Source organism: Numenius arquata, chromosome 2 (assembly GCF_964106895.1).
Source record: "Numenius arquata chromosome 2, bNumArq3.hap1.1, whole genome shotgun sequence".
In the NCBI taxonomy this organism is placed as follows: Eukaryota; Metazoa; Chordata; class Aves; order Charadriiformes; family Scolopacidae; genus Numenius; species Numenius arquata.
This window is the reverse complement of record NC_133577.1, coordinates 94,517,452-94,545,239: the sequence shown is the minus strand read 5'-3', so window position 1 is coordinate 94,545,239 and position 27,788 is coordinate 94,517,452. Positions and strand designations below refer to the sequence as shown.

The window sequence follows — 27,788 nt, the reverse complement described above, 5'->3', positions numbered from 1 at the left end:
AATATGAACAGTAATTAGAGGAACAATTTTAACTGCTTAAAGAAGTAGTTAAAAGGAGCAGAAGTGATCACGAGCATTTATTTATTTATTTTATTTATTATTTAACATCAAGTAAAATCTTCTCCTTATTTGTACGTCTCCATATCAGATAGTGGTAGTTTACATACATCTAAGGGCATAAAGCTGCTGCTACTTATCATCCATTAATTAATCATGTAAGACATACTTACCAAGTCATCAAGACTGAAAAGATATTTTTATCAGACACTAAGAGGTCATAAACCAAAACTACTTTTCCTTACCTGCAAATCCACTGACAATTTACTGGCACATAAAATACCAACATACCGAATCTACGTAAGAATTCGTTACAAGCAATTACTTTCACAGAATTTTAAAAATTGTCTTAAGGAAATATTATAAGATACAAAGTTTGAGCATTTTCCATATACTATTTTCATGCAATGAAGCAGTGTGTTACCTTGGCCACCTTTTCTATTCACATGGATGCAACCCCTGAATAATTAGGCCAACAGCACTACATTATCATAAGTCTCTGAAACCAACAGCTAATAAACTTCCGTTGTTACCTATGATGAAGAAAACAACCTACTGTGAATGGACATCTGGCTGTCGAAAGCCCAATTATCCATTCAGCACAAAGGACCACCAACTCTGGGCTGTAACTAGAACGGCCTTCGACAGTTTTGCTCATTCTCTGGAAACAATTTGCGTGACACAATCTGCCCCACAAAATCCACGGCTGTTCAGATTCATTGTAAGAGCTCAAGTTCAGAGAAGTAGTAAAAAAAAAAAAAACCAACCCAAAAACAAAAGAAAAGAACTAGAAAGGGGCATCGTTTTCTACCCACCCGAGAACAAACCACTAACACTGAATTGCAGCACACAAATCAAGTACTAGTTACAAAACAGTATCATTCAGTGCTTTCCCCATCCCTAGTGATGTGCTGAGGAGCAGCGGTATTTTAAAGGCATGTCTTTTCAGTAGACTAACCTCTCCCTCCCCAGTCTCCTGTGGCGCAGGGTTGGCTACTCCCTCCCTGAATAAGCCAGCGAAGACATACAGGATAATTGGGAAAGCAGAGAATTGTTATCAAACCCACCACACGTCTAAATATATTTTCACAATTATGTTTAGAGTATACCAAGAAAAATGTAAGCAAATCATTAAGTGCCCTAAGTTTGAGAAGATTTCTTTCTTTTTTCCAGGCTGGGTATGACACAAGAGAAGGGCAACAGCTTTAGAAGCACTGGGGATGCCTGCTTGACTCCTCCGGAAATCTTCTGGGAATCCCAGGTGAAATACGGGTCAAGTTACAGAGGGAGCATTTCAGAGACTACCAAAGCATCACTACATTCATAGGGATTTCGGAGATGCCAGCAGTTCCACTGTCTTGCTGCACTCCACTTCCTTTAATTATTGATAGGCAGCTATAACCACCAGCCTGAACAGCTTTGGTGTCTCCATTTCAGAAGTCACTCCCGTCTCCTTTTAGCAACAAAATGGAACGCAGCATTTTCATGACAAGCTATGTGAAATTCTACTAACATCCAACAGAAAATCTGCATTGCTGCCTTCTGAGTTGTAAATGCCACCGGACGTATTTAGGTTTACTGACAACTGACCTGAGCTCTGCTGCTGCTCGTGGCAGCACTCTGCCAGAGATACAGGCTCTCTCCCAACTTTCCTTCACAGGCATCTTCTGATTTCCCCTAAAATAGGCTGTCAGATGTGACATCCCTATCAGACAGCGTGGCAAACATCCCTTTTCATTTCCAAGCATTCAGCACTAATACAGCCGGCACCGCAGCCCACAGCTCCTGCCGTGACTCATCTCTTGTTGACTACACAACTTCAACTGGGCTCCTACAAATGGGGTGCAGGTACCAAGTCATCACGGCTTCAAACTATTTTCTACTCTTAACCTGCAGAAAGCAAGGGCAAAAAGGTAATATCACTCTGTATTTAAAATATGTATTTCTGTACCATTCATTTTTTACTGCATTTATTTGTAATGCATTGTGAATTTTTATTGTTTTTTAAAAATAGATATGCTACCAGCTGATAGAATAGCAACAAGGTGTATTGTTGAGCAAGAGTTTCCCCGTCTGGGAGAGGGGTGGTGTTACCAAAATAAGGTAGAGCTTGTTAAACACGCTCAAAGGGAGCATTTGTGAACAAATCTGAAAACACAATTTACTGAGTTAATACTTCACACGCTATCTGTGTACTTTTGGTTTCACTTTCTTTTTCGTGGTTTCATTCAAACAGTATCTCTCCCAGAGCTGTCTTTAGTCTCTCTTTTCTTCTTTCTGCCTTCCACAGTACTTCTTTCTTCTCCAAAGTTCCTCTTCACAAAATCACAGAATATCTGAGGTTGGATGGTCTCTCCGGAAGTCCTCGGGCCAAAGTCCCCTGCTCAGAGCATGGTGAGCTTTGAAATCAGATCTAACTTAACTCAGCAGATCAGGGTGCTTGCAGCCTTGTCCAGTTAAGCTTTGAGTATCTCCAATGAAATTTCTCACTGTCCTGTAAATATCTTCTCTCCCATTTTCTTTGTCCTCCTCAACTCCACACCCAAGCACGTATGCACAGGTCTTAAGCACCAGAGCTCTACCTACAAGCCTGATTTTGACACTTGAAAAACCATCTCTGATGGCTTATCTCCAGTGTCAGCTTTATACAGAAGACGTGGTGTCCGTGTGCCTTACACAGGGGCTCCAGGTTTTATATTGTGTTTAGCGAGTACAGAATAGGCTGGCCAAATCTGAAGGGTTTGTTCCTTGCTTTCCCACTGTGGGGCTGGAGGAGCAGAGCAGCAAGGTCCTCCACACCCTGTGGATTCCTGCAGGGTGGTGGGATCTCACATCTCTAGCATCCTGTCACCCCTTTTCAGTTCATCTCTTCCCTTGGCCATCTTTCCAAGGATAGTTCTTCTTGAATGTCTCTCATCATCCGTTCACAGTGCCCAGGGACAGCAGAAAAATAAACCAAATTCCTCCCTGCTCTGTCTCAGCTCCCCGTGGTGCTCCCGGTGTCAGTGATGTCAAAAGAACAAAGTTAAAAGTTTATCAAGAAGTTTTTTTCGGGACATGGTTGAGACATCAAGGAATGTACCTAACCTTGAATAGGATGTGAAACAAAACAATGTGTCTTATGTGTTCCTCTGCAGCTGCTGACTTAGACATAAGATGGAAAAAAATGTAACTTCTGGACCAAAGTGGAGCCAAGAGTGTATTCCAAACTAACCTTGGGTAATTATAATGCTAAAATACACACCCCTGTGTGAATAATGAGCATGCTAATCAGGTAACCTCCCTACACGTTTTAAACATGAGTTTAGATGCATATGTATAGTTAGGAGTGGTGAATGAATCATTATTAACCAATCAGCTGTATTTTATCATTATAAATATGGGGCATTTGAAATATGTGGTGTACTGGCTGTTAAATGCCTCGCACCTAATTCTGCAGAACTGAAATAAAAACAAATATCTTGACTTTAGCAAGCCTCAATTTGGCCTCCTTTTGCGTATGCATTATAACATAATCTTTAATTACCCAATCTCCTACTTTTTCACAAGACCTTGTCTCATTTAATGCCCAGGACAAATGATTTTAACTACCCAAAAATTATTCAAGACCTTGTTTTCCCTTCATTGCTCAAAGTGTAATTCCATGCCTTAGTTCCCACACATTATTCAAGCCCTTCTCTCCGGACAGACATTAATTTCTTCCTGAGCTCCTCCATGGTACTCATCTCTGTAGCATTTGAGAGCTTAGCAAACGCTAATTTACTTTCATAGCATACCAGTGGAGGTACCATTAACCTCATTTCACAGGTGGAGAACTAGAGCACAGACAGATTATCATCAAAAGCATGCAACTATTTAAAGGTTGCAGCCTGAGATGCCTTACGGCTGGTTTTTCAGACTAGTTAGGCATATATATATATTTATTTTTATTTATTTTATATTTACAAACCAAACTTCCCTTGGGGTGCTACATCGACTTGTGCCAGTCATCTGCAAATTCATGCTCTCGAGTCATGGAAACGAGGGATGAGCCCCAACGGGAAGGGTTGTGGGAAGACCAGACACAATGCTGCACAAGGACTCGGCGCAGCCTCCGCCATCCGCTGAGTCCATCACAAGTGCCACAGAAAAATAAGCAGGTATTCCTTCATTAAGAACTCGTTAAAGAGAGGCCAAGTTAAGGTTCTATAGGCGCTCATTGTTCTACTGCCTTTTAAATTTGGAGTAGGTGTCGTCAGAACTGCAATAGTCTTGCACATTGACTTCTGTTTCATTTCCTGAGTTTCAGAGGGAAACTAGAAAATCCTCCAGAAAAAATTGGTAGTGTTCGCGTGCCTGGGTCATCAGCAGTCTGGTCACCACAGACTCCTGCGCCCAAGCCACAGCACTACCTCTGCTCTTTTTTGCTGAAAAGATTAAACAAAGTTGCCTAGTAATTTCTGCACATAAGATGAAGACTACCAAATTTGCTTTATATAAATACTATCTACAGTAAACAGGTGTTTATATTCATGCTCATTATTAATTATAGCTGCTGGCATGCCCTACTGAAAAAAACACAGCAATCATTCAATAAATGTTTATAATCTCATCAGCAAGGGGCTTATATTGTTGTTTCCTTCTTTGTTCCACTAATTGCTTTAAGTTTTCCGTTGGAACTGAAGGCCAATGTTAAAACTGACACCTCAGTAGTTGCTTTTACCTCTCTCTCTAATCTTAGGTCATAAAACCTGATGTTTCATTCACTTCACAATATCCAAAGGGAAAAAATAATCCCATTACTACCTGTTCATGATGTAAAAATTGATGAAGTCACAATTAAAAACATGAACTTACACATCATTTCAGGCAGTGGAAAGTCCAGGTCTCTCTAAATTTTATTGTTTGAACCTGAATATCATATATCCAAGATATACCAAAATATAAAGGGTGCCAAATTCTCTAAAACACTGGAAGTACAGCCTCATACCAGGAGCCATGTAAGAAGAGAAAGACCTGTAATGAATAACATTTCATGAGCAAGGTCAATCAAGATCTTTAATAAATCAGTAAAGAATAGGCCCAGAAAGTAAATTAAAGAAAAGTAGCATAGAAATTGCACACTTGTAATTGCTAGCAGGGATAGGTGCTCACGCTTCATGTAAAGAATTATATGACTCGGGTCTCATTATTTCAGTGACTTAAAATAAATAAGATGGTTTCCCTCAAGTAACTCTAAAGCAATGTTTTACCATCCGTGCTCTGCGCTGCCCCAGGAGTCTGAGGGCCACTTGTAGAAGAGCCAGAAAGGGTCATTTAAAAAAGTAATCCTATTGCTAACAAACTTAAATTGCCAGTTGCACCACTGCTTTAGGAGTGGAGGAAAAAAAAAATAAAAAAAGAATTTTCTGTGGCCTGTTTCGCAGCTAACAAAAATGTTTCACCCAAACCAGCACACACCTGCCTGGGCAGAAGACCAGAAGAAACACATTGCTCCAGTCCTGCAGAGAACCCCACAGCCTCGGATGCCCCACTGACAGACCCGGTGACTACACTAGTGCACATGTAACAACACCAACTTAATTATCTTTGAATTTATATAAACAACATAATGCATGTAAAGCCACTATCCAAACAGCCTCTACAAACACAAGCCCCATCTCAAGACTTATAGGCTTTTAACTAATATAAAACAGGACAGGAAGAAAATAAGTTTTTAATACATGCATATTTCTTATGGGCTTGGAAGAGCTAAATAATTTCATGGGATACTCAAGAGCCACTAACATTTTCCTTTTCATAACCCATTCCTACTAGTTTGCTATTTGTAAAATGAGAATAAGATGTGATTCTCCTCCAACTCTTGGTTTCTTCTAGAAAGAATTCATTCATTAATGTCCATGACAAACAAGATGGCAGATAAACATGGTGACCTCCAAAGTACACACATAACTCATCGGAAGACAAGCGGATGGTTGCAAGAGGATGGTTGTCATGAAATATGAAATATAAAACTGCACTTGATGCAATGACCAACTGTTTAAAAAACCCAGAATCTACACATGAAGATAAAAAAGTAACCAAAACAGCATTTATTATTACAACACCTTTATCTAATGAGTGTCTGAATTCTATGCAAAATGGAAAATGTTATAATTGGCACCTGCACAGGGGAAGTTTTAGCCTGGAAGTGGATGCAAAGACAACAGTCTCTTGCAACCACTTTTGTTTCATTCAGAAATCTCTGAATGAGAAAGTTGATACTGTCTGTCCCAGCAGTAAAGCTCAAATACAGTTGTCACCTTTGTCACCATGCCTGGTTTGCAAACTGACACTGGACGGTAGCCCTGTGGCGACAGAGACTCTCTGGACACGGCCATTGCATCCCGTTCCTGCTGAACTTGCAGCGTTGGGGTTACCCAGACCTCTGGAAAAAAGTGACTTATGAAAAAAACGCAGAAACACTGAAGAACTGTAAAACATTAATGAAAATTTCCAGGGTCCAACAATCATGAAACGGTCACTAAGGAGAAGGAAATAAGAAGCTTTAATAAGCTTTAGTTATTTTAAAAAAAGATTATTTTCATGGTGTTTTCAAAGCCTGCCATATTACCTGCTCAGGTTACCAAGCCTTCTTTCTTGTAGGCTGCAAGAAACGTATTACCTTCAGTTTCAACAAAAGCTGAGATTTTACTGTACTAACATGACAATATCTGGGATGGGCAGAGAACCCCTCCAACATGCACACACACACACACACATTCAATTAAGCTGCAGACTAGCAACACACACTCTTTTGTAGAATGAAAAGCGGTTGTCTTGCATTCCTCACCCTTACAGATCAATTAACATCTCTGCAACCCCAGCTAAAGATATTCAATGCCCTTGTCACCACATTACTCATAAAACCATTAACTCTTTTACAACCCCAATCAAATCTATGAGACTGCTGCAAACAAGGACCATTTGTACCAATTTATGAAATGGAGAAAAACTTGACAAGAGCGATGCTGCTACTGACTGTAGCATTAAGAAGCCATAGGCATATCACTCCCCTTGGTGTTTTGTCTTAGTGCTATTTCAGTAGCAGGTCTCTTCTATCAATATTTAATACAGCTTTAAAGCCACCCAGGGTATGAAATGCAAAGACATTTGTTAGTAAGATTTTGGCAGCTGAGGGAGTTTCTGCACCATAACACTGAGTCGTTTTAGAGAATAATGTTGAAGCAGAGTTTTTCTGCTGACATCATCCCAAATAACCATAACACCAATACTCATTTTAACTGATTATTCCCACTTTTCAGTCAACAAAGAGGACATCTTCAACTTGGAGTTATATAAAACTTTCAGTTTTGCCTTTTTGCCTTATTTGCTAGGCTAGGAGTCAAATACCTTACCTTCACTTTCCAGTGATGAAATAGGGAGAGAGATGGGACAATTAATGGAAAGAAGGGAAAGATAATCACGTGCATTTTAGAGGCAAATTCAAAGAGGTTGATGTCCTAAAACTGAGGAGCCAGATGATGCTCATACAAGAATCGTGGAAGAATTAGTAAAGGGCATCACAGAGAAAAATGATACATGACTTTACCTCAGATACACTATGGCAGACTATGTGTAAAATATCAATGCTCTTGTCAAACAACATATACTAGGCCCTGACAAAGGACAGAGGAAAATTATTTGTGGAACTCTGAGTGACTAAATGGAACATTTTAAGGTTGGGGCTAAAAAAAAGGACCCTTTAAGTTATTGGGAGTTTACTAGTAGAATTCTTTAAATATTGGTTTTTGGGGGGGATCATTCTTTAATATTCCCATTATACCAACACAGAAAATAAAACCTTTATGGCAATGGACTATGCTGCTGACATCATGTTGGGAGAAGCAACAGAAGAAGAACCAATGAAAACAGTCTCTTTCAGGAAGAGGTGGATGACAGAAACCAGAAGTAACACATATAAGACAAAATTTAACAGTGAGCGTTCACAGCAATGCCCTTTGGACCTGCATGGGCAGATCGTGACACCACATTTCACGCAACCTGCGAGGTTCCAAAATGCGTTGGAATAAACCCAAACCCTTCCAAGCATTTTGCAAAATAAAAGGCTTAGCACTGAACACAGACTGGGCTTGGGAAAAGAAGGGGTTTGTTTTTGTTTTGGTCAGAGGTGACCAGATCAGGCTGGATCCCAAAAACACCTTCCTGCTCAAGACGAGGCTGAAACTCAAAGGCCTTGGCAAAACATCCTGACTTCAGCCAAAGGACATAGGTCATTTTTGGGAGTGTTCCAGGCAGCTCTGCTATATAGCATTCCTGACGTTTGCTATCAGTCTTGGTAATAATAACAAGGGCCTTTTTCATGCAAAGCATCATTAAAAGGGACAGGTTCAATGGCAGTACCATAACGCTGCACAAGATAAATGTAACGCTTTTTAAAGCATTTTATGCAACAAGCACCAACTTGTCTGAGTAGGTTGGGTGGCAATTTCATCACCCATTATGTTAGCACCACAAAGTCTCACCGAAATGAGTATGACGCCTGCACTACTAATGTCAAAACGTGTTTGTGTGCCAAGATTATTATTTTAGTTATTATAGCATTATGTAGCACAGAGACCCCCCAGAAAGATAAGAGAGCTGACACTGCATGCCATAACAAGGATACCAATTTAACTGAACTCAAATGGATGAAATGTCCAAGCTCTCTGACTCAAAAGTTGGGGTCTCCTTTTTACCCAAAGACCATTAAGCACTACTGCACCTTCCTTTCATCCAGTTGTGTCCCAATATCACAACTAATGTGGTCTTCCATGACAAAGCTTCAGAGGAGTAAAGACAATATACCTAACAGCAGAAGCTACGATATCCCAATATCCAGGCACAGCTGGGCTGAGGACAAACTAAAGTCACCTTTTTCCTGTAATTCCCAGAGGCCTATTCTATTTTTAACTTTGTTTTCTTTCTGTTTGATCCTTTGGTTATTCTAATGTAGCTTCTGCATTTTTCCACTAATTCTGCCTCCATACAACACTCTAAGCAATACTACAAACGGGGGGGAGAGGGAGGGAGGGAAGAGTGAATAACAAGCTCATAAAGTGATTGGCTTTGACAATCTTCAAATGTACTGGTTAATTGGATATATAACTCATAAATGACGGTGGAGGAGGGGTGGATAACAATGGAGAGAGAGAAAACTAAATCTAAAAAAGCTCCAACTCCGTTCAGTTGAATGAATAACAGGTCTCTAATTTCATTAGCTCTGATATTCTGAAAATCATACCAAGAAACACAATTTTATTCTCAAGGATGCATTCTTCTAAGCATATGAATGCAGAAGGAGTGGCTATTAAAAGGTCTGCAATTACTCTAAATTTGCACTGTAAACAGCGTAACACCAGACCATAATTAAATTAAATATGAAACATTTAATTGTCCCCATTACATGAAATTCAATTTCAAGACAGCATTTATAGTAGTACCAGCAGCAACTTCTCACATTTTGTACATTGCTTTAAGTACCTACCACACCTACCCAACCGAAACAGTGCCGCGTAGAGCACATGGAAAGACCAGACAAAAGCAGCACTTGAGGAGCAATTGTGTTTTATGTGGTATCTCTACAAAGACTCCACATCTCAAATACCCTGTGATGTGTTTGGTATGAGTAACTGTGAGCGCTTGAACCAAACTCCTCGTGCATCCAACTCCACGGGACTGAGCACTGTTTCGACCATCCAGTCGGTGTACTATGATCACTGATGTAAACATCACTTCAAAAATCTGACACACATTCATCCTGTCTGAAATACTTAGGATCTCCACAGGCTGAAGCGTGTACTATTCTTTTATTTTCTAAGTAGAATAAAGGAAGAACCTATTATATATTTGGCTCAATCTTAGTGCCTTACATTAAGTCAAGAGTTAATAATTTATTAATCAGAATTCAAGAAATCCTTATTACATGTGACAGTCTTTGGAGGCATTTTGCTTTCTTATTTAAAAGACTTTCAACAACAACAATCAGCTAGGGAAATATTTTGACATACTGCTTTGACACATTCCTTTGATTTACATATTAAAGCAAGAAAAAGTTACGTGCTTTCACTATCATGTATCTAACAAGAAGACTTTATGTCAATATGGTACCTGTTACAATGGCATTGCCCCCAAAATAGGTCTTTTTCTTAGAAGAACTCCATCTTAATAACATAGATAAATTGTAAGATTATCAGCATGGTAAATTTTCTTAAAAATGGAAAGAGATCAAGATTACATTAAGGAGAAACCCAGTAAACAACCAAACACCCTACATTAGTTTACTTTTGGAGATAAGAAAACCAAGAGGAAAAATGTCTTCCTTCCTCATTTTCCACAAGACAGCAGCACTCTGGTGCTGTAAGGCAGTCACATTCATCGTTTTATTTTAAAACTAATGTAAGGTTCTTGTGATTTATTTCAGCAAAGTGGAAATGAAGCCAAATGATGCAAAAAGATACCAACAGCCCCTCACATGGTACAGAGCAACAAAAAAAGTGCATCAAACTTCAGCTGCTCAGCAGAAGGCACAGCTTCACTGCAAAGCTCGCAAACCACCGCTCAGAACAGAAGAAACCTTTTAAGAAAGTAATTTCTGTGCATGACTGGTTCTAATACCAACACCTCGCCCCGACAGCGCTGCTCAACACCCCGGGGTAGGGGCTGAGCAGGGCTTCCCTCCCGCTGTCCCCGCGGGCACCTCTGGGCATGTCCCCTCCTCCGGGAGATGCCCAAGGCAGATGGGCAGCTCCAAAGCCCCCACAGGTAGAGGGGACAAACCCTACCGAGCTGCGGGGAACAGCACACGGTTTGCATGGGGACTTCCAAGCAGGCGGTTTATTTTGGTTTCAGGCAAGCAGCCGCTGTCACGTGAGCGCAAGCAAACAAAACCCACCCCGGAATTCTTCAGGAGTGGTCCTGGACCTGCTGCGAGGAAGCAGCCCACTTGAGTTACTCGCTGCTGGAAAGACCAGGTCACAGCGGCGGCTCGGAGGACCGACTCTCCCTTGGCAACAAACACTAAACATCAACTCCAACTTACAAATGAGCGATTGCTGCCTTTATAGCGCTTTAAAAATACCTACAGTGTGGCTTTCCCAGGGCATTATACCAGGGCTACCGCCACCCTATCCGCTTCTCAACACAAAGTGTTTTAACAAAAGGTTTCCAGCATCAGACTCAATTAACCGCACCTGAAATCTTACCCGGGGTTTGCAGACAGACCCACTTACTTTGAGAGCGGCCGTGACACTTCAGCTGCTTTGTATTGTTCATCAGCAGTCGCAGCCAGATAATGCCTTAACAGGAACCCACGTTTTAATACTTGCACAAGGCTCAGATTCTAGCAAGCAAGGAATATCGTTTGTGGTTTGGGGGTTTAGGGTCTTTTTTTTAAAATATCTTAAAAGCACAGCATCTATCACAGCTAAAGGAAAATGAGGTTATGCAAAATACTTACTCCGAAAATGCTCTGAGGCATAATAGTAGACATCCTCGTAGCCCTCGTGGTAATCCTCCTCTGGCCGATACTTTTTGCCTTTTCTCCTTCTCGATCTTCTTATCTGCTTGACGAAGCCCAAGAAGCGCTCCATCTCCTCCCTCAGCAGCACCAGCCAGCAGCCCCCTTCGCCCTCTGCTTCACAAAGAGCTGTCCCAGCATGAATCAGCCACAAGCACCAGAGCAAAGCTGCTGCCTCCGACCAGCCGCTCTGGTACCATTAAAAAACCCCTCCCTTATCTCAGCTGTGGCTAGAAAGTATATCGTTTTCCCTCAAAAAAAAAAAAAAAAAAAAAAAAAAAAGGAGGAGGAGGAGGAGGGGGGTTGGACTTTATCAAATCTACTGACTGGAATGTTTCAACATGAAAATAGACAAAGGAGGGAAATATCGAAGCGAAAGGAGAAAGTCAGGATTTCACGTGGTTATTAAAGAGCAGAGGACAAAGTTGAAGAGACCTGCCTCCCAGCGAGGGAAAGCCCAGCACTGAGAGCTCCCTGTCCTGTCTCCATCATTTGAAGAGGGGCTGGGAGGCGGGGATAGATGCTAGTCAATGGACTGAACCATATCTCAAGGCAAAAGAGGTTTTCGTTTGCTGGTTAATCGCCGCCCTTGTATTTACCCAGGCACAGGCTCAGGAGCCCGTTTGATTTCAATTGTGGTATGAAGAGGAAACGCGCCGATCCATTTCTGGCATCACATATGCTGGATGAATAAATAGCAAAGTGGTTTAATCCATACACACAGCCCACTCACCGGCAAGTGTGTGCTGAATGTGTTAATTGGAGCAGCAGGGAGAAAGCTCGGCAGCTGTTAAAAAATGACACATATACCCACTGGGCATTAGTGTATTCTAATCACTGCTAGATCTAAACATTAAAAGGCACTCCACAGACAGGTCTCCTATACAGCTGGCCGGGCTGGATGGCAATAGGCAAACAAAGGAAGCGACGCCACAACAATACTCCTTTAAAATCCCAGCAGAGTTTTTAAAACTTCAAGGCAAGGCAGACCATTCTGCACAGGATGACAGGAGCAAAAAGCCTGAAAAGGCGCTGGCTCTTTTCTCTTGCTGCATGCCCGAATCCTGCACGCATTCCCTAAGATAAGGCTAGAATTTCATCCATGTTTCTAATGGAGTTTCCCTCCCGCACAAGAACAAAAGCAGTGTCTGCTCGAATCCTATCACGTTGACATCTGTCATGGGGTGGTTTTTTTTGTAACCATGCTCCCGCGAGCCAAGTGAGGTCTCTGGCCCAGCAGGACCTCTCCTGTCTGCTGGCACAAGTCTGTGATCAGTAAGTCACCTCGGTCAGACCACGTGTCCAAGGTGGTCACCTGCACCCATGCTCTCAGCAGATACCATTTTATACCTATGAGCATGAGGAAGTCAGAGAGTCTTCCCATAAAACTGATTTTACAGAATCATCACCTGGAAAATGAAAAGCAGGGAGAGGTAGGATTAATTTCTGGTGATGAAGACACTTCAGTGAGTCATTGTTTTGCACAGAGCAAAGCAGGGCTGTTTTGTAAAAAGAATGGAAGTAGTAGTAAAGCAAAAGCCAGGATTGCAATTTATCATTGTTTCAACAGAAGTACACAGAGACTGAGCAGAACTGCGTTGGGAATTTCTAGTTTTGAAACATGTGAGTAGAGATAGCTAGACCTGCTGTCTGCAGGTCCTAGAACAAACTCTCACTGAAAGCAGGCACCGGAGCTCTTTTGGGCTTGTTCCAGCTTCCCAGGTATTTTAAAACAAAATCATCACAAAACCACACGCATTTTATCCATAGAGCCTCAAAAAACCCTGGATGCACCTACCAAACTTCCCACAGGAATACAGACTCATCCTCCTTGACCTTACCAGCCCCTGCTTTTCCACTGTGAAAATGCAGCCGCTGTCACTAGCTGATGAACACCCTGAGGGTGCTACCAGAATTATTTTTAGTGTAACTTCTACAAGGAGATTGTGTTTTATTACAAGTCTGTTTTTATCACACAGCTTTCAACTTTCAAAGGGTAAAGACCTTAGAGGAATATTACAGGCATATTATCAAAAATAAAAAAGTCAATAAAACTTTTTATAGGGATCTTTAAGACCGGATCACTGTATGTTCTGAAGGTTTCCATTCACATGTGTCTTCTGTGCTCTGCCACCAAGCAGCAAAAACATGACATTAGTATCATGAAACATGAAAACCAAACAAAGACTTAGCCTACAGCAGAGGCAGCGCGCTCTCTGTTCAGAAAGGGAAATATTGTTTTGATGCTATATTTGCTCCCGTAGAGCACTCTCCCCGATAGATGTGCAAAAAGTTATTTGTAGGTGTCAGAAACACTCATCTTGAAGACAGAAGTCTTGTGGCCATCACCGCTCCCTAAAGTTAAATTAGAAAGTTCAATTCAAAATGATACAGCTACTTTTTAAACAGGAGAAAATTTAAAACTAACTTTCTTTTAAGCTGTCCTCTAAACGAGAGCTGAAAATTGAAAATTTAGCAGATGCTTGGCTTTGATCAAGCAAATACGCCCTTCTCCAGCGCTGTTGTTGCTAAAAACATGCTGCAGCCACAGAAGCTTCTGCAGAAGTGGTTTCCCGGTCCCCAGCACACCCCAGGGAGACTTTGGTCCTTTCCGTAACACGACCAACACAGCAAATAAGCAGACAAGGGAACAACCAAATGATCTCAGCTAGCGCCGTAAGCACCAGATGTAGTACACCGACCGCCTGACCATTTTTAAGAGAGAACCGATCTAAATTTCAGTGAATTTTGAGCTTCGGAAAGTGCATCATTACCTTGCACAATGGACCTTCCCTTCTCTCCCCGTGCTCATAGGGGGCACCACGTACATGCACGGCCAATGTAGTAAAGCAGAAAAAAAATGCACTAAATGGTATTATTGGTCAGTGCTCATGGCAATGCCATGTATCTTGTACATAAAGCATGAAGGGGTTGATGGGGAGCACAAGTACTCCTCGGATAAACTTGGGGGGGGGGGGGTTCAAGCTCCGCTGCTCTTCACTGTTTCCCACCAACTCCTACTGCCTACAAAGACAGGCTCCATCTCCTCCACCAAAGGTGCAAGAAGCAGGTGTTGCCCACAGTTTCCAACCCACAGCCAACAGTCTTGCCAGCATGTAAATTATACACCTGTTTCCTTTTGCATGACTGTAAACAGCAGAGACAAACAACTTCAGCAATTTTTTATTTAAACCTAGAACAAGCTGAGCTTTTGATAGGATTTTCCCCACCCTAAATTACTTATTAAATATCAGGGCAATTTAAAGAGAAGGAAATACCTTAACTGAGAGCGATGTTGTTATATATTAATAGGAGTCAGAGTATTAAGTGTCTTACTGCACTATAAAGATTTCTGAGCAAAACTTATGTTTCATATGCATTACATACTACCTTTGCTGCTTTGCTGAGAACACTGGAGACAGTCATTAGCAACTCTTCATGCCACACCTGTAAATATTTTATCATAGTCCTACTTTCAAAGGTATAAGCAGAGAATTCAGTTTCACAAACACAGTTTACTGTAGTTAAAAAAACCACAGCTAACAACCAGGTAACTACTGCTTTCCCCACTGCTCAGGATTCACCCTTCTGCAGCTTCTCATAGTGAACAACTCATTCCTTCATGGCAATGAACACAGCTCTTGCAACCTTCTGCTTGAAAAGGAATAAAAAAGCAGAAACATAATAGACAGGTACCACGGTTCAAGAAAGGTATATTGATTTTATGGGAGGAGCAGGGAAAGAAACAAACAGTAGCTTTCAAATTTTTAAAACACAAAACATCAGAGATGACAATGAGTTTCAGCCCTTAATGACAAAGAGAACAGGATAATTGCGCCTAGAGGGCATAAAATTATGTGTCAGCTGATATTCTGAAGCTCTCTCTGAACTAGAATTTGGAGAATCAATTTTCTGGTGTTATAACGCCACAACAGGAGTTGCAATGTAATTATGTCTCAAGCTCTTTGGCTCATCCTTTCTCCATGAATACGCCTACTTCACTCAAAGCAAGTGCTCCAATGCCATTTCCAAAGTGGCTTCCTTAGAAGAAGAAATGATTGCCATGCTGTCGCCAGCATGATTTGCATAATAAACATTTTGCCAAGTGACACCAATTAGATAATATTTACATTCTCCATTATGGTAGCTAATTTAAGCTAACAAGAAGCCCCATCAAACTTGATCTGTCTCAGGTGAGTGACTTATCAGAAAAGACTTCATGGCAGTAATTAAACAAATATACCATTAAGACACTGTCCTCTGAGCTGAGGCATAAATGCTTGTTCAGCCATGGACAATTCTATAGAAGACAGATGCCAGCATTTAAGCTTTAACTTGCCTTTGTACCCGTAGCAAAGATTAGGTCTTTCATCATGTAAAATACCCGTATTTAATATTTTACTTGCAAAAAATTAGCTATGTAGTTATCTAGGTAAAACTTTCACAACAGCACCTTTGCCAGAATTTTTTGGGGAAAGCAGCAGCAAAAAACATTTTGGTATCCAAGGATAAGCTGCTAAGGTAGTAAATACTTAACAAGGACTTCCATTTGAGTGGGCTTGCAAACATGATGCTTTGAAACCAGAGCCTGTGTATGAAGTAAGCCTCTAGCACATTGTGTATCATCAATACAGAACGGAACTGGCCCCAAATATTAAACAGTTCTAAGCACGTATTTTGCATCCTGTTCATCAGCATGTTTCAGTGTTTAAACAAAAAACATTTCTGATGCAAGAACCCTCCTGTGTCTCCCTCTGCTTCTCTGGGCAGCTCCGAAAAGCCCCCACTGGGAGGCAACCGTGCAAGAGAGCACACAAAGACCTACTTGCTTCAGGTTACTCTCTTGGAAAAAAAACCCCACAAAATTATAAAGATGAATATAAACAGTTCTTGGAGGTTGTCTGAATACAGAAAACAGTTCTTTTCCCTCCTCCCTCAAGCCCCTAACCATAAATATACTGCAAACCTCAAACCAGAAGAACAGACCGTTTCTTCTCTCTCTTTCAACTGATGGATGTCTTTGATAATCTGCTGTTGTTGTTTCTGGAGACCAGCAACAATAGACAAAGGAACTATTCCCCTTAATCATCTTACAGTAACATCTTGCCTGACCTTCCAGTTTATCAAGAGCAGCTGTTTGTTTACATGCCATAATTGCTCATGTTAAGGCTGCAATTTTCCACTCAAAATTTGCCCTAAAAATCTCGGCGTAAAATTGTGAGCTTATCTATTTGAAAATTATCAAATGCCTGTAATTTGCAATCTATTAAGCACTGCATGAACGTATGGTCCATACAGGCAGAAGCAGTACAGGCAGAAGCAGTGCTGCCGTGTACAAAGTCAGTATTGTGCATGAGGAGAAAGTAGCAGCCCACCACCCCCCTGAGGTATCACAGTCCCACCTGAAACCCCTTCGCTGTCTGAAGCAAGATTCTGAACACAAGTTCTGTGCTCTTCCTAAAGCCGCCTGGAGAGACCACCGAAAGCATGGGACATACTAAATATCACAGTGCACGTTCCTCTCATTTGACAACAGAAAACAACACGTAGAATAACCAGTGCACTACCTCTGGAATATTGCTGCATGAGAACTGGACAGTGACAGAATACTGCTCATCCACTACTGTTATTTTTGAGACCTGATACTACTTTTTATATACTGTTAAATATCCGTTTGATCTGATTTTAATGCATTACACTCAGTTTCACAGGTCACTCATACATTCTTGTTATTCATTGCTCACATACAATCATAGAGAAGTGTTCCTTCTGCTCCCGAATTAAAGAATGCAAGACTTAAGAACTGGAGTTTAGCTTTTGTGTCACCTAGGTGTAAATTAAATGGCAAATCTTTTTTTTTTTTTTTTTTTCCAACTGCCAGCAAATACTTAGCGGAGTTCTTAATTGTATTTTATCACATGTATATTATTTCATATTAACATTCCCAATGGTTTTGCTTTTTGCAACACCTTCTCACATATAAGTGTGCACACAAAACCGTGAATGCCAATGCAGTGAATGAGGATAAAGCAGAACACAAAGGATAGAGGAAGAGCCTACATTCATTTAGAGGGAACTGGGGGGCTGCTTGTGGGTTTAATACAAGCATGCTGCCTCTTGTATATGGAGAATTCTGAGAAATCTTTGTAGCACTGTTTTAAAAGGGTCACTTGTCAAGTTGAATTTCATGCAGAATGTATGCTTCGGGGAAAAGAAGCTTTTTTTTTTCCCCTTCAATTCAGCTGAAAGAGTTTGCATACATTCTATTTTTCTTCTTCTCTTTCTAGCCTATTTGGCTTTAAGTAAGTGACTAATTAGAATACACAAATATGCAGAAACAAATGTTAACTTGACCACCACCAAGGAAATACAGCCTAGGTAAAATTAAGCACAATAAAAGTTCAAGTTTGCTTAATATTTTGTGGCACCAATAATCACTCTACAAGAAAAGCTAAACAGAGTACTACTCTAACCATATTTAAAACCCCTCAAGGGCTTAAGCAGTAGACTGATATTTGAAAATACTAAAACTAGAACATAATTCTTTGAGAAGTCTGAATTAAAGGTGTTTTTCATCTTTCTAAAGAAACATAGCAAATGGCTAGAGGGAACACTACCAAAATTTTGCATACTTTGTCTGTTTTATGCACAAAGTATGTCTCAAATCAACTATGAAATACATATGAAGAAGTGGATTGGAATATGGATATGGTTTTTACTCCTCACTGAGTAAAAAACGTTATATTTCCCTAATTTTCCAGTCTTCAAAAACCGTATGTTTCAATTCTAGCCACAATTGAAATGTACATAGAGCACTGGAAAGAAAGAATAATTAATTAATTAAATCACAGCTCACTAGAATGACAATATCTAGCAAATACATTAAATGAAGTTCTTGCATTAAAATCATCAAAATATTTTCTTTGGCTGCATACTTGTAGACTACAGGAGGCATAGGGTGCCGTCAAACCAGGTTGAGGTGGGTGGGATTTCACAGTTAATTGACAGTGGAAGACCTGAATTTGATGTGTGAGATTTAAGGTAGGCTACAGGAGAATCCTGCGCCGGACAACTCTTTATATACAAAAGTTTATGCAAGAGACTTTTTATTATGTGACATTAAATGGACTTAAGTTTCTTTTACCTCCTAAGATCAGCAAAAAAGGTTGTGGAAAAGCCTCCCACTCATCCTCCCATAGATGCATCCTGTCCTACTCACCAAGACTCTTCTCCACTGTCCATGGCCACAGCCTCACTGAGCAGTGAGCTCTAAGCACACCCACACACGTTTATTCCCATACATTATCCCACCCTACTTCCATGGGCATAGAGGGGTTTCACAAAGGACCAGCACGATATGTAACACTAGAAAGAAGCAACCTCCACGTGCCATTTCTTTAAATCCTCCTCTTTGCCCATCTTCTGTCTGGTATCGATTCTCTGTATCAGAGATATTATACGCAAGAGTTAGATTTACAACTCTTGGGCACACAGCCACGTCTGTACTCCTCAGCAGCACCATGACATACCACTTCTCTTACTAATACTTAGTAATGGTAGCCATTTGGGAGCAGTGAAAAGCTTGTTGTGTTTCATTATTGAAAACATTCACCAGTCATGTATTGTGCATTTCTTCGATCAAAGAATTATTGCAACAAGAAACTTTTGTAATTTGTTTAATAAATTGAAGGAGCAGCTAGAAGTAATAAAGGATGGCAACAGGAAAGAAATCTGACGGGGAAGGCTGCAACTAGGAAACTGGAGCAATGAAAAAGCCCTTCTGGGAAAAAACACAGGCATCCAGAAAGTGATTTGTATCCTGAGCTCTGTATGTTTTATCAGGGTCAAGATACAGTGGATAAATAGGAAGATTTTATTACAGGGGAGCTCTGACCAGAAGAAAATTCTGCTCAACAGTCAAGAAAAGACAACTACAGACAAATTCTCCATTATGATCACGTGAATTTACGATTAAAGACTATGTAAATATATATGCAAATTAACCCATCCATCTGGAGTCCCCTGCCCTAGAGGCACAGGCCAACATGACAGCAATGAAGAAACCAGTTCTTCAGATGGATTAACCCTTCTCCTTCTCTCTAAACATTCTCCACACCCAGTTGGTCCCTTTTTCTTTTTAAATCTCGATTTTTAAGTAATACCCATTGTCCTTGCAATCTCCAAAACCGCAAAGCATACCAAGGAAAAAGAACACAAGACTTGAAAGGCAAAAGGACAACTTCACGTGTAACCTCACATTAACGAGGCTTGAGTATTACATGCCCACAGAACTGAAGGATCACAGTTTCCATCCACAAGCCCTCGGTACAATCGCAAGGCCCATTGAACATTAGTGTGGTACTTCATCTCCCTCACGCCAACCAGCAGTTTGGGAAATGAGAGCTGCTGACACCTCTTTATGGATGAGGTTTGACTTCCCTCCTGTCCCCATCCCAAGGGCACAGAGCAGGTTCTGCAGTTCAGATTGTAGTTTGTTTCCTAGTGCAAGTCCACCTTCTTCCACCCAGGGGAACAAAAAAAAAAAAACAAAACAACACAACCCAAAAAAAAGAAAAGAAAAAGAAAATCTGCTTTATGCTTTTGCTAAGCAGTTAACAAAGAAAATATAGACAAAGAAAATATACAGACTTCAAAACAGTCTGCTCCGTTCTCCTCCATGAGAGCGGTGTTCCTGGTTTTGAATGTTAAGAGGCAACCCACTGGGAAAAATGCATTACATCCTGGGCTTGTGAAACTCCCCCACTTTTGCCACGAGTTTTGTCATTTTTTGCTGGCAACTCACTCTTACAATAACAGCTTTGCCATATAAAATTGCGGGACTAAGTGTAAAGTGATCATTTGTTCAGTCTTGCACCCTTCACAGGGTAATAACAAAGGGTAGGACAAATACTTCATTTTTGTTTGTAAAAAGACTATGAGATCATTGACCTCAGCGTACATTCCAGAAGCAACGCGACTATTGAGGTTTCTTCTCTTCGAAAGTTGACAGTTTCAAAACAAAAGATTACTTTGAATTTACATTCTGTGGCACTTAGTAGAGACAAAATAGCCTGATTTTTTCAAATTCCCCTTTGATGATGCTTTGTACTTCAGGATTTACTTCACTCCTCTCCTATGGCCCTCCTCATCATTTGTAAATGCCCCTGCCCCAGCTTCGACGTTTCTGAGCTGCCTACACCCCATCCTTCAGCGTCCGTGTGAGACGCTTTGTGCTCTGCTCTTTACTGGCTGCTTTTACAAGGCATATTTTAAAGTCATTATTATAATTATTACCCACCAGAGATTCTCATAAGACAAATGTGACCAAAGCTTCTTTTACTTCTTGCTCTTCAGCCCAGTTCTGATTGCCTGCCGTACCCTGTTCCTATGAGAAAGGACTGGAAGAGTTTAACTCTTGTTTCTTACCTGCCTCATTTAGGCTTCTATTACTTCTTACAAATGCTTGCCAAGGTGTTCTCAGGAAGTCATCCCTAACGCATCCACTCTATTCCCTTACATAACACATGTTTTCATCCTCACTCTCTCTTCTCTGTTGTCTTCAACCAGATCCGTATCTTCATGTGTTGTTTCTTTCTTGGCTACAGATTATGTGGCAGGAATCTGCTACCACAACTACTGGAGTTTTTGCACTCTATGACGTATTTGGACACCTGAGTCAAAAATGTGCGTATCAAGAAACACAGAGCATTCCTCTTGGTTAATTATGAAAGCCACAGAAGATGAATACACTCCTCACAGAGCAAGTTCTGTATTTCCTAACACGTGCATGAAGTGACAGAGCTCATAATTAATCACCTCAAGATTTAAGAGACCAAGAGATTTGAAGACTTCAATTTTCGCCAACACTAACCAAATGATAAAAGAAAAAATTAAGGAAATTCTACACGAGACCAGATAAATTATTATCAGGTCAGCATAAAAAACTGACACAGCAACTTCATTATCCTAAAGTGTTTTCTAACTTATTGCAGATATTCCAGCTGAAAACATTTTCACTGGTTTAGATGCTCAGTAAATATCTATAGACAACATTCTATAAAATGAAAATCCAGACTGGATGTGTATTTTAAAAGATGACTTGTTAGATATTGGTGGTTTGATTACTCAACCATTAAAATTTTGCTCGGAAGCACTAAAGCAATTCTGTAGAGATGTTCATGTATTTTCCCTGATTTTATACCATATTGTGCAGAGAGTATCACATGGTATTGACTGACATTTAAGATTCTTTAATAAACTGTTTTTGGAATATGCAATTCTTCTTTCTCCTTAAAAAAGAAAACAACTTAGGTCTGAGTTTAACGCCTTAAAAAAATGCACTTCAGGTATTTACAATTTACCATCCTACTCTTTATTCTTGGAATTAGCTTGCCTGTAAATTATTCTAGGCACCACCTATTCAGCTGGAGATCACAGCCTTTTTATGCTTCTATAATGTAGGATCTCAATCTACACAACTTCTAAGAGCCCAACCTCATGCACCGTCCCATTGAGCTGAACACAATGCCCAGTGGTAGTGGGTGCTATGATAATTACCTGCTGCATCAGATGCTCACAGCTGCACCGGCTTGCCCCATCCTAACCTCAGATGCAATTCTGCCACAGATTTTGTTTTACTTAAGAAAAATATAAGTGAAATGTAAATAATCTCGCACTGTTTTAAAGAAGAAAAAAAGAAAAGGTGAACTTTTTCATTGGACCTAAAGATCACATTCTGGAAGCTGAGGGTGATAGCTTGATATTTCATTTTTCAAGAAGTCTAAACAACCACAATAAATTTACAAATGTAGACATGCCACACCGTTAAATTTCATTTCACGCTCAGTAAGCAAATATTACCAAACTGTAGTACTGTCATCCTCTGTCTTTTTAGTTAGAAATCTTGTAGCCAATAAAGACTTGACCTTGAAATATTTCACAGATGGATGAAGTCACTTAATTTACTATTTGTTACAGATTCTGCAGAACTGCAAAGTTAGGTCACATTTACTCTAATTTCACTTTACAATAACTACAAACTGCATCATCAGTAAGAGCCACTCAAAGTGCATCAATGTGTCTGAACCATCATGAACAATTCAGTTTTGAAATTAAAAATGCTGAGATAATACAGAAGTGAAAGATAATTTTCTTTATATTTAGTACTCCTAGAATTATGTTTAATGCCAAAACATGAAAAGTACACCCGCACACTATTTTTTTTGGACATTCTAATACATTGACAAAGCTACTAGAAGTTTTCTTTTTATGAAGCCAGTGGCAATATATGGCCTTGTGTGAAGGGATGACTAACTGCTACAGTACACAGACATAAAATTCCATTCAGCGGGTTTTCAACCATGGGCTGAGTCCACACATCAAAAGGAAAAATTTCAACTCTGTTTACTCAAGGGATAGCTATTACTTTTTGATACTGCTACTGCATTTGATATACTACACCAGTCGCCATACAAAACAAATACCCAAACATATACAACTCTCTAATGATTTACTTAGCTAAAAAATCTTGTTCAGTTACAAGACATAAGTCATTACCACTTCACATCTCAGTGAATAAATTAAATCACATTTTTTTCAGAGAATAAAAATTCATTTTGGTCTAATTGCCAAATAAGAAGACTAATTGAATAAGAATTGCAAAAGTCTGAAAAGGACTTAGGATCTCTAATGAGTTGCAAACTACTGTAAACAAACAAGGAAGCTGAAAAATAAGGATTTCGCATCTTCCAAGAAAAAAAAAAAAAAAAAGAAAAAAAAAGCAAACAGAAGTTAACTTGAAGTACTACTTGGTTGTCTCCAAGAGTGTTCTTTTTCTGTCTCAAACGATTCCCTTCCAAAAGACCCACCATCACCATTCCACCAACACACAGCCCAATAACTGATGCCCCACAGGGCATACAGCTACCCTGAAATCAGAAAGACCCTCCACAGAATTAAACCAAGCTGCATCCTGCTCATGTCTGGAAACAGTCTCTCACACTTTCTTTTCCTCCTGCTTCTGTTCTCGCGTAGAGAAGCCCGTCCGAATGGAGTAAGAAAGCTGCCCAGTGCGTTGCCTCATATTGCTTTTTATTCCCTCAGTCATGGCTTCCATTTAAGTTGTCCATGGTTTGATTTTAGACATAAAACATAACAAGCAAAAATATTTGGACCAGACTCTCCCTTGGTCAGTAATCATAGAATCATAGAATGGTTAGAGTTGGAAGGGACCTTAAAGATCATCGAGTTCCAACCCCCCTGCCATGGGCAGGGACACCTCCACTAGAGCAGGTTGCTCAAAGCCCCATCCAGCCTGGCCTTAAACACTTCCAGGCTAGGGGCATCCACAACTTCCCTGGGCAACTTGTTCCAGTGCCTCACCACCCTCACTGTAAAGAATTTCCTCCTAATATCTAATCTAAATCTCCCCTCTTCCAATTTAAAACCATTACCCCTTGTCCTGTCACTACATCTCCTGACAAAGAGTCCCTCTCCGGCTCTCCTGTAGGCTCCCTTCAGATATTGGAAGGCTGCTATGAGGTCTCCCCGGAGCCTTCTCTTCTCCAGGCTGAACAACCCCAGCTCTCTCAGCCTGTCTTCATAGGGGAGGTGCTCCATCCCTCTGATCATCTTTGTGGCCCTCCGCTGGACCCGTTCCAACAGGTCTATGTCCTTCCTGTTTTGAGGACTCCAAAGCTGGACACAGTATTCCAGGTGGGGTCTCACGAGCGCAGAGTAGAGGGGTAGAATCACCTCCCGCAACCTGCTGGCCACACTTCTCTTGATGCAGCCCAGGATGCGGTTGGCTTTCTGGGCTGCCAGCGCACACTGCCAGCTCATGCTGAGCTTCTCATCCACCAACACCCCCAAGTCCTTCTCCTCAGGGCAGAATGCTCTCCAGCCATTCTCCGCCCAATAATTGTTTAAATTTTTTATTTTCATAATGTTATCCTTAAAAATGAATTCTCTGAACACTATCATCTCCTGAGGCCAGTGGGAAAAACTGTCATCAAATTTCAAGGAGGTTTTGTCAGATCCTGAATTCAAGCTTTAGGGGTTTCCCTGTAACAACCTAAAGGAAATCACATGGAAGGGCAGGTGGGAGAACACCCTTTATTTTGCTGCTTATGTTCTTGATGTCATCAACTGTTACACATGAGCACAGAGTCCAAAAGCAGGTAATGACAAAAATAAAGCCTGCAAGAGTTGGGCAAGAAAAAACACTTGCAGATCTGGCTTTAAGAAGTGACATCTCTTTAATACCATTACAGAGCTGACAACTGTCACTGTGCCATCTTTTTGTAAGAAGAACATAGGAATGGAAGAATTTATGTCGCTACTTTTGAAAAAAGACTAACCATCTAGCTTAGGAAGACCAGTCTGTACTGCTTAATGGTACATTATGCTGCTTGGGCTCAAATCAAGTGCTATATTAATGCATGCATTAATGATTTATGAGCAGTTCTGTCTTTTACCTACTGTCTTTAATAACCTCTTGAGGGAAAGATAAAAAAATATGAGTTACACTTAAGTTTATCAAATGAGGATTTAAATTCAGTTTAATAAAATGGGTCCTGTCTGCCAATGCAGCCTATCTTCCCAGAATCCCTTCTGATGCTACTTCCAAAAGGCAAAAGGGAAAACATGACACTGAATATTAATTTGACAGGATTGTTGTTGAAAACTATATTGTTGAAGGCACCGTGTGCCTAATAATATTCAATAAGCTGCTTTAACATCACCTTCTGGACTAAAGTAAATGAGAATCTCAATTTGTAGTTCAAGTTTAAAGCATATAAAAACTAGGAGAAAAACTTGAAAATCTAATTTAAAGACATTTTAAGTCAAAAGGCAAAATACAAATAAAGCCGGACCCTTTCCTACTAAGTCTTTGCACTTACCTATCCCACACTCCCATTTTTACCACTTCTACAATATTTTGAAGTCCTACATTGGCAATATTGTGCAGTTCAGTTCATCAAGTAACTGTCTTGATTTCAGAGTCCTTCAATCTTGGTGCAATGAGAAGCTAACCTACAGAGTGCTTTACTTTTCCAAATAATCCATATTTCTGACCAGAGTGGGGGAAAAACCCACAAGAAAACAAAAATACATTCACAAAACACAAAGTGAAAAAAAAAAATTCATATTTCTGCTAGAAATCAGCTCAGGACTGAGATTAGAGTTGGAGTATGCTTTTTGCACTGTGCAGAGCACCGCTGGACTTTGAGCCTAGCATCACAGCGATTCAGGGGGGTCGCAACGGGTACCAGCACCTTGAAACCATGACATGATGCATACGGCTTAAGCACTGCTTCATCCTACCAGCTTCTTTCCATTTCTCACTCATCTACCCTCTTTGCCTTTAGATGGGCAGTCTGAGCTCAAAGGCCCAAACATCACAGCATCACCGATGCCAGGAGTTATACACAGACTGACAATTACTCGCCAAGGGAAAACATTTTCAGGGTGGTTTTTTATTTACACTCTCAGCAAGTTAGTACGCAGTGAATGTTCCAGCGGATGAAGTCACAGTATTTGAAACAATATTAAATTGGCAGCACAGAGTTGCGGGGGGTTGTCTAAGAAACAGCATTATGCTAATGCCTGTATATTTTTGCTTAAAAATTTACTCAGAACAATGTTTAAATTATGTAAATAGCCCGACTGCAAATGAAGAAATGTAATATTCAAGCCACATGCAGGCCTTCTTCCAAACTCGTGTGTATTTATTTTTAACAGGCAAATCCACACCTGCTAAGCACATAGAGAATTAATTTATTTTGCCCAGTCACAATTAAGGTTAATATGACTGAGACTCTTATGTTAATTTAAAACTGGACCTAAAACTAAGGCCCTTTGTGGTCATTAAAAGAGTCCGTGGCACCTTCACATAAGACAAGTGAGTCCTGGACAAAGTCTCAGCAACCACTAGTAATTCCACTACATTTGCATGAGGTAGGTTTTCTTCACTATCGCAACTAGAGAAGCTATGGCTTGGCTTGTGATAATTCAATGGTCTATGAGCCCTTAATAGTCATCTTCAAGAACTCATGGAGATGGGAGACAACTACAAAAGGAAGGAAACACTTGAATTTAAAAAATGAAACAGAACAGTTTGAAGGCACCTGGGAAAAAAAAAAAAAAAACAACCAGCCAGCCTGAATTTCTCATGATTAAATCATGTCAGATCAGCAGGAAGACAGCAAGCTATGTATACAAAGAGAACACATTAGACGTCATATGTGCTAATTAAATATTCTCACAAGAATGTAATATATGTCACTCTCAAAGAAAGTTTGCCTATCTCAGGATGAACACAAAACTGATTGGAAAGCTCTACTGAGTCCAAACAGAAAAGCAAGCCATTTGGAACTTCTTGGATCCACTGCTATTCAATATTTTGCTTTCTATACATTATACATATTCAATCCTTTATGTGCAATTCCAATACTTATCTATCTAGGTCATGAATAAATCCCAACACATCACCAATCTTGGACCAACTGCAAGCACTCTGGATGAGCAGATCAGAATATAAAGGATGAGCAGATCAGAATATAAAATAAACAGACTGAAGGAATCATCTGAAAGAAACAGGATGCCTTCCAATAGAGAGAAATGCAAGATAGTCCAATATTCAACTATATAAACCAAGGATGAAGAGCAAGTGATTAGGCAGATATTACCCTGAAAAGCATTTGGGGACCACAGTCATTCAGAAGTTGAAACCAGCTCCATTAACAGCCACTATTTGCAAACTAGGCAAACATACTATATTTAGTATATATTTAATACTATTATAGCAAACACAAAGTCATTTCTCTGCTCTCTTTTACACTAGTAAGGTCTCAACTGGATGTTTCTGTCCACAGTTAAGATGTTACGGTTCCAAAAAAAAAAAGTATGCCTGGATTAAAGATCTGTGAAATTTAATCTGAAAAAGAAACAAAAAAGAAAGCAGAGAAGACTGAGGTGGAAACAGAATAAACAGAGTACAGAAATGTCGAAGACTGTGAAAAAGAAAGAAAACCTATTTTCCATTATCTACAGAGATGTCTAGAAGATTCAGGTGGAACGTAAGGTAAAACATTCTGCAAAGAAGGCCAGTGAAGCGTGGGATGGCCTGACAGAAACCTCAAGAAATTCAACAAAAGGAAATGCCAAGTCCTGCATCCGAGATGGAGTAATCCCA

The 27,788-nt window shown here is 40.3% G+C and overlaps 1 protein-coding gene across 5 annotated transcripts in view; it reads right to left on the bottom strand.

Annotated features, from left to right (window-relative positions):
• The window catches only part of GRIP1 (glutamate receptor interacting protein 1), a 230,661-nt gene extending 218,995 nt beyond the window's left edge, over positions 1–11,666 (bottom strand). For all 5 annotated transcript variants that reach the window (XM_074168854.1, XM_074168855.1, XM_074168857.1 and 2 more), the window contains exon 1: positions 11,534–11,666. In XM_074168854.1, coding sequence (XP_074024955.1) covers positions 11,534–11,666 — 133 coding nt within the window. The remainder of the gene's footprint in view (positions 1–11,533) is intronic.
• Positions 11,667–27,788: the final 16,122 nt, after the last annotated feature.